We start from the raw sequence: 8,207 nt of genomic DNA on the forward strand, positions 1-8,207 counted from the left end.
ACAGTGGCCCCTGGTTCTGGACTCCCCCAACATCGGGAACATGGTTCCTGCCTCTAGCGTGTCTAAACCCTTAATAATCATGTTTCAATAAGATCCCCTTCTAAATTCCAGAGTATATGAGCCCAGCCGCTCCATTCTATCAGCATATGACAGTCCCGCCATCCCGGGAATTAACCTTGTGAACCTACGCTGCACACCATCAATAGCAAGAATGTCCTTCCTCAAATTAGGGGACCAAAGCTGCACACAATACTCCAGGTGTGGTTTCACTAGGGCCCTGTACAACTGCAGAAGGACCTCTTTGCTCCTATACTTAACTCCTCTTGTTATGAAGGCCAACATGCCATTCGCTTTCTTCAAAGCGTGCTGTACCTGCATGCTTACATTCATTGACTGATGAACAAGGACCCCCAGATCCTGTTGTACTTCCCCTTTTCCCAACTTGACACCATTTAGATACTAATCTGCCTTCCTGTTTTTGCTACCAAAGTGGATAACCTCACATTTATCCACATTAAACTGCATCTGCCATGCATCTACCCACTCACCCAACCTGTCCAAGTCACCCTGCATTCTCACAGCATCCTCCTCACAGTTCACACCGCTACCCAGCTTTGTGTCATCTGCAAATTTGCTAATGTTACTTTGAATCCCTTCATCTAAATCATTGATGTATATTGTAAATAGCTGCAGTCCCAGCACCAAGTCTTGCGGTACCACACTAGTCACTGCCTGCTATTCTGAAAGGGACCTGTTAATCCCTACTCTTTGTTTCCTGTCTGCCAACCAATTTTCTATCCATGTCAGAAATACTTGCCATTGTTGTTCCACTGTCATCCCTGCTATGGTCTTTCCAGTCAACTTTGGCCAGCTCCTCCCTCATGGTTCCATAGTACCCTTTATTCAACTGTAACACGGACACCTCCGGACATCTCGGATGTCTTGGTATGGTAGACAGAGGAATTGGTAGTAGGGGATAGAGTCTTTGCAGGAAAGCAGGGTGGGAAGAAGTGTAGTCGAGATAGTTGTGGGAGTCGTGGGTTTGTAATAGACGACAGTCGATCGTCTATTTCCTGTGATGGTGACCTTGAGATCAAGAAAGGGGAGGGTGTCGGAGATGGTCCAAGTAACAATTAAGGCTTCCTTTTTTCAAATAAATTTGTTTAACTCTCTTTTCAACCATAACAAGCACATGAAAGACAAATCGTTAACTCTAACTCGTGACCATAAGTGGCAGAGACTGTATTGCTGTGACTATTTTAGTTTTTATTTAAAAAATAATAAGCAGGATGCCAGCATCATCAGCAAGAACAGCAATTATTTTTCAGCTCTAATTTGTGTAGAGATGATAATGGTGAACTACCGCCTTGAATTGCTGCAGACTGTGATGAAAGTACTTAGAAGGCGGGAACAATGAAATATTTGTAAGTCAGGATAGCATGCAACTTTTGAAGGGAGATCAGGGAACTGCAAATACTGGAATCTTGAGTAAAATGCAGTGCTGAAGTAACCAGTGGGTCAGGCAGCATCTGTGGAGGGAATGGAAAGGCGACATTTAGACTCGGAGGCAACATTTTGGATCAGGACATGTTCAGTCTCAAATTATTGCCTATCCATTCTCCACGGATGCTGCCTGACCAGCTGGGTTTCTCAGGCACTTTGTGTTTTATTCAACTTTTTAAGGGAATTCGCAAGGGGGTGACATTCTCCGGTCCCCTTCTAGTTGTCAGGTTATTCATTTGGAAGTTGCTGGCATGTTGCTGGCATGCCGCATTGTATTTTGCAGATCTTATACACTGTGACCATTTTGCATTCAAATGGAAGAAATGAATGTTCAGGATGGGAAAATTAGCACCATTTCCTAGCTTGGATTACGTTTCCAAAGTTTGAATGGCACTCTATGGTCAATCATCAGTTATAATCTTAAGAGAATTATTGGGTTCTGGGTCCCTAATGCCCCTGTCCCACTTAGGAAACCTGAACGGAAACCTCTGGAGACTTTGCGCCCCACCCAAGGTTTCCATGCGGTTCCCAGAGGTTTTTGTCAGTCTCCCTACCTACTTCCACAACCTGCAACCTCCGGCAACCACCTGCAACCTCCGGGAACCGCACGGAAACCTTGGGTGGGGCGCAAAGTCTACAGAGGTTTCCGTTCAGGTTTCCTAAGTGGGACAGGGGCATAAGTGTCCGTATTTATCAATTACAGAACTGATCCCTGCTCTTTTTAAGCCTGTACCCTTTTTTAATCACGTGGATCACTTTGGATGAGACAAACATGAGAATGTATTTGAAACCGAACAACAAAATTCAATATGGTATTGAATCATTGTAACTGTCGCATCCTTTGAGTCTAATCTATATCTCAGTAAGTGTTGCAGCTTGGAATCTAAAGTACAAAATCATTGACATTTAGTTTGCGTTCAATGTTAATTAATTAATACGTTATATTCCCTTACATTTATCATCTTCTTCCATTTCACCAACAGTCACGCTCCAGACAAGAGGACCCTGAACAACTTAGGCTAAAACAAAAGGCCAAAGAGGTAAGAATATTGTATCAGAGTAAACAGTTACTTTTTACAGTGTTGGTGGAACAGTACATGTTACCAGCATCGTACTAACACTTGATTTAAAAAGCTCTTTGGAATACAACCAAAGTGAAATTTGTGTTTCTTGGCATTAGACTGAACAGGCATAATATCACGACCAAACAACAGCAGTGTGTTATGATAGGCAATAGATTTTATCGGTAAAATGAATATTAATATTTGTATGATGAACTTTTTGTTTCCTAACCTTTTTTTATCTGCACTTTCTCTGTAGCTGTATTCTGCACTCTTTTATTGTCTCTACCTGAGATACACATTTGGTATGATTTGCCCTGTTAGCACTCAGAATAAAGTTTTCTCACTGTATCTCAGCACATAAGACAATAAAATAATACCATTAACAAAATGAATAATGACATTTTTAGTTCCTATTTCAAATTGTTTATTGAAATTGAGCATCTAACTGTTATGATGAATAGAAATCAAGAATGACCCTGGTAAAGTGGGGAAACAAAGAATTATAGATGCTGGTTTATACCAAAGATAGATACAAAGTGCTGGAGCAAATCAACGGGTCAGGCAGCATCCCTGGAGAAAAAGGATGGGTGACATTTTGGGTCAGAAGAAGGATTCCGACCCGAAACGTCATCCATTCCTTTTCTCCAGAGATGCTGCCTGACCCGCTGAGTTACTCCAGCACTTTGTGTCAATGGTAAAGTCGGGCTCTTTGATCAAGGTAATTATATCTTTTCTTGTATCATAGATGCAACAACAGGAACTGGCTCAAATGAGACAGAGAGAAGCCAATTTAACTGCTTTAGCTGCCATTGGTCCTAGAAAGAAACGGAAGGTTGATTCGCCAGGACCAGGAATTGGAGCTGGGGCAGAGGTATCTTATTTATTTATCAAAGTATAATTTGTATTATGAATGTTATTCATCGTTTAGAATTGTGTGAATTTCTTCATTGTAAGTTATGAGGGGGAAAACCTTCTCATTTTTTTTAAGTTCTAGAATTTCAGAAGAACGTTAGTTGGAGTTGGCAATCCAGGTCATTGCATTGCACTCGCATTGAATAACACCTTGGCTGATCTTTTCCATGACACTGCTTTCCATAGTTTTGTAAGAGTTTAGTTTAGTGCAGAAACAGGCCCCTTGGCCCACCGAGTCCGCGCTAAACACTAGCACTAGCCTACACACTAGGGACAATTTACAATCTTTACCGAAGCCAATTAACCTACAAACCTCCATGTCTTTGGAATGTGGGAGGAAATTGGAGCACCCAGGGGAAAACCCACGTGGTCACGGGGAGAACATACAAACTCTGCGCAGATAGCACCCATAGTCAGGATAGAACCCGGGTCTCTGGTGCTGTAAGGCAGCAACTCTACCGCTGCACCTTCATGCCACCCCAATGTTGACAAAATTAAGCAGGATCGAATAATCTATCTGTCTTGAATAGTGACTAGCCAAGCTTCCAGCAACCCATATAGATAATTCCCAACCTTCACTCCGTGAGTGAAGCAATTTCTTCTCGTCTCAGTTGTGAATGGCCTTCCCCTTACTTTGTGAGTGTAACATTCGAGCCAGGGGAAACATTATCCCCACAGGCTCCATAAGAAACTTGTATGCCCCAATCAGATCACCACTTGTTCTTCTCAGCTCAGCACTGTAGGTCCATTCTCATTAACCTCACTGGACATAGCCCACCTCATCCCAGGTATCCATTAGTTGGGCATTTGTTGCATTCCTTCAGTTTCAAGTATTTCTTTCCTTAGGTATGAACATCATATCTTTATTTCAGGTGCAGTCTCACTAGGCCCCCATATTGCACTTAACTCTTTTTGAAGAAAGGCCAACCACTTTGTCTGTAGTACTAATTGCTTGCTGTTATCACCATGTTAACTTTCATAGGATCAGGACACTTAGGCCACTCAACACCAGTACTAATCAATCATTTACCATTTTAAAAACTGGTGTTTTTTAGTTTAGTTTAGAGATACAGCCCAGAAACAGACCCTTCAGCCCACCGGGTCTGTCTGCTCAGCGATCCCCGTACATTCACACTATCCTACACACACTAGGGACAATTTACAATGTTACCAAAGCCAATCAACCTACAAACCTGTACGTCTTTGGAATGTGGGAGGAACCCGGAGCTCCTAGAAAAAACCCACGCGGTCATGGGGTGAATGTACGAGCTCTGTGCAGATGGCACCCGTAGCCAGGATCGAACCCGGATCTCTATGATGTCAGGCAGCAACTCTACCGCTGCACCACCATGCCGCCCTACTGGAGAGGATTCCTTCACATTTTTCCATAGTATATTCCATTGGTCATGTCCTCGCCCATTAATTTCCCTGTAACACCTTGAAGCCTCGCAGCATCCTCCCACTGCCACCCGGCTTTATATTATCAGCTAGCATGCATATGTTACTTTTTGTCAGTCTCATCCCATGATCCAATCTAGAAGCATTGGATCCGATCTGGAAGCAGGGCCAGGTGAGCCAGACACCGAGCATCGAGATATCTGAACAATAGGATAGCAAATTATCAACAAGTTTTACTATGTTGATAAAATTCAGGAAAGTGAATGCCATATAATTTATCATCAGATTTGAGGGATGAAATTTGCGGGATTCTGCATTGTTGCATTTCAGTCGTTGGTGTTGCTTGCTCACCTCATCAAACATTTCCTGTTGGAACATAAGATATTATCTTTTGCTTTGTTTCAGGGACCTAGTACGGGCGGGACACCAGGTGGCTCTGGAGTTGGAACAACCAGACAGTTCGCACGGCAACGAATAACAAGAGTCAACCTCAGGGACCTCATCTTCTGCTTGGAGAATGAGCGCGAGACAAGCCATTCACTTATGCTGTACCGTGCATTCCTTAAATAAACATCCTAGGTTGATTTCGCTTTTCATTTGACCGAGACAACCTTCCGCCATTTCTTTTTCTTTGCATTTTTCTGGGAAAGGAGGGGAGGGAGAAAGAAAGAGTCGGAGAACAGCTGGAATACTGCGAGCAGGGGAACGTTTTGGAAGTTCAGCTGCACATTATCTCGTCTGTTTTTAAAATTTTGAATTTTATTTAGAAAAGAATACAGTGAGACCTGTGGATACTTTATTTATAAAATAAAAAAATCTTATCACTTCTCGTCTCCTGACTGAGTGGCCTTCTTGCCAAACAAGCCATATTTTAAAAACTGATTCTGATTTCACCAGTGTATAATTTGCCATCTTTCTGGCAGATGCGTAGCAACTTGAAACATTTTAAGTATTCGTTTTTGAATCATTTGGCTTAGAAGACGTTGAATTACATCAGTCTGAAGCTAATGACCTTGCATTATTTTACCTTCAAGGGCATGGAGCAAAAAAAATGATTTTCATATTTTTCTGATTTATCATTATTTCTGTTCCTTTGCTGTATTTTATTTCCTCAAGTTAGCCTTTGTAAATGTATGGTTTGTGAAGAGTTAGGAGCAGTTTATTCAGTGATAACTCTACAGTTCTCACCATGTGATTTGCATGTCAGAAGGTTTCTCTGGAAGCCTTCAAGAAGGATTTTTTTTTGTGAATGTTGTTGGGCATTTGTAAAAATAAAAATGCTTTTTTTTATTTGATACAATACATGATGCCGTAAAGGATTTAAAAATAACTTTTCTGCATAAATATACACTTGCACTGTGTTGGCTATCTAGCTAATGTAAAACTTTAGTTAAAAACATTTAAGAAATGGTGAATTGTGAAAAGGATTGTTGCCTGGTATGAATCACGTGTAGAAAACAATTTGCTGGTGTCTATCAGTGAGCTAATAATTTGTACATAATTTTGGCACATAACAAATTGCTATGTAAACCGTAATTATTTTGGTAAAAAGACTGTATGCAAGCAATGGGCCTACTTAATGGTAACCGGAGCAATGTCCCTTCTTTGTATCTATTTTTTTATAAAAAAATACTAAATTTTTCTTTATATTTTCAGAGGTTATTGTATTAAATGATTGTCTATCGATAGGACATTATGATTGTAAATACTTTTGCTTTCTTTGTGTGTAATTTTATGTTGTTAAAAGAAACATTTAAGATGCTATTAAGCTGATGAGTTGTGTGTGTAAACTGAAAATTAATCAGTATTTTTACCAATGCCTGAAAACTGTTACGCCCTTGGTCTTTTACAAATCCCGTCTTTCCATTTTTCATGTAAATTTTGCACAGTTACTTGTTAATATTGTAAATATTTTACTTTCAAAAAAGGAAGTTTTTAATTACTATTGTTTTATATAGGATTGAAAGAGAATTAACTCCTTTATTAAAACAATGAATTTATCTGTATTTTGATTACTGTCTTAACCTTAACCGTTTAAAAATAGGGAGGATCAGGGAAACTAAATATCAGCAGTAAGTTTAAATGTCACGTCTTAGTTTGGGGGGAGAAAAATAGTGAAAACAGCTTGAGTTCTGCCTTACAATCCCACATTATTTTAGGGTTTTTCTGTGCCTTGCCAAGTAAGTACAATTGTTTCTGTGGGTTTTGTACTTACAATCTTAAATTTGCAAAAAAGTGATCAGCAATCCAACCCTTTATTTTTTATATTTAGCCCAAAGTCAATATAGGAAAGAGGCCAAAAGCAATTTGGTTATTAATCTTAACTGTGTGGGAAAGCCATAATTAGACTATAATTTTAACAGAATTGCAGCAAAATGGCTCCGTTATTCCACCTGGAGGGATATTTATTCAGCTCGTAATTATGTCTTTGTGATACCAATTTTCTGTATAATTTAAGGTATTCAATGATCTTTATTCTAAATAGCCAGGTGTTCTTTAAAAACAAAAGCAAAGTTGAACAGTCCAACCCCAAGAATAAGGCATTTACCAACAACTGACAATACAAAGTAAACTTAATTTCAAGAGTGGATTGTAAGCTCAACAAATAAATGAAGATGCAGCCTTGTAAATTCTGATAATTACAGCATCTTTAGACAAGTTCTTTGACAAAATAGGAAATGCATAATTTCTGTACTGAGATTGATTTTTGCCTTCAATCTCAATGTGGCACTACATAGTGACCACATTTTCTGGCTTTAAGACCTGTTCTTGTCTTTGACCACTAGCCAGCTATTTGCCTTCCATCAGAGCAGTGCTCGAATCTGAATCATCTGGACTGAATGACAATAATTAATTGCGAGATCGGTGGAATTTGGAGCATTGGTTTAAAATTCTTGAATTTGATCCCTGTGATCTTATGTGGAGATTCCACGTCAGCACACAAATCTCGTGCTTTCGACTGAACTAGAGATACAAGATGAAATTCCAGCATGGCAACTAAGGAATTTAAATTTGGTAATTAAGTGAATATGGGCTAAAATAAGACAATGATAATCTTGCACCTGTCAAGCTGCTGCAGTAACCTTTCTGGATTACTGATGGCTTTGATAGAAGGGACCTTACCCACTTTATGAAAGAAAAACTGATCCATAGTCCATAGCACTGTAGACCTGTAGTACACCGTAGCTGCACTAAATTGTCGAACGAGGTTCATCATCACTCTGTTTTTACTGCAATTATGGATGGACGAACAATTGCCCTTAGTGACAACCATCCTCCCCGTCAATAAAGTTTTCAAATACTCCTGTGTACCCCCCAGAAGCCAAGTGC

At 39.9% G+C, this 8,207-nt stretch overlaps 1 protein-coding gene across 1 annotated transcript in view; it reads left to right on the forward strand.

The window, feature by feature from the left end:
* The window catches only part of LOC129707249 (transcription initiation factor TFIID subunit 4-like), an 85,719-nt gene extending 77,512 nt beyond the window's left edge, over positions 1-8,207 (forward strand). The window contains exons 13-15 of the mRNA XM_055652129.1: positions 2,487-2,543; positions 3,313-3,438; positions 5,283-8,207. Coding sequence (XP_055508104.1) covers positions 2,487-2,543; positions 3,313-3,438; positions 5,283-5,447 — 348 coding nt within the window. The 3' untranslated portion in view covers positions 5,448-8,207. The remainder of the gene's footprint in view (positions 1-2,486; positions 2,544-3,312; positions 3,439-5,282) is intronic.

The sequence above is a fragment of the Leucoraja erinacea genome, chromosome 21 (genome assembly GCF_028641065.1).
Source record: "Leucoraja erinacea ecotype New England chromosome 21, Leri_hhj_1, whole genome shotgun sequence".
In the NCBI taxonomy this organism is placed as follows: Eukaryota; Metazoa; Chordata; class Chondrichthyes; order Rajiformes; family Rajidae; genus Leucoraja; species Leucoraja erinaceus.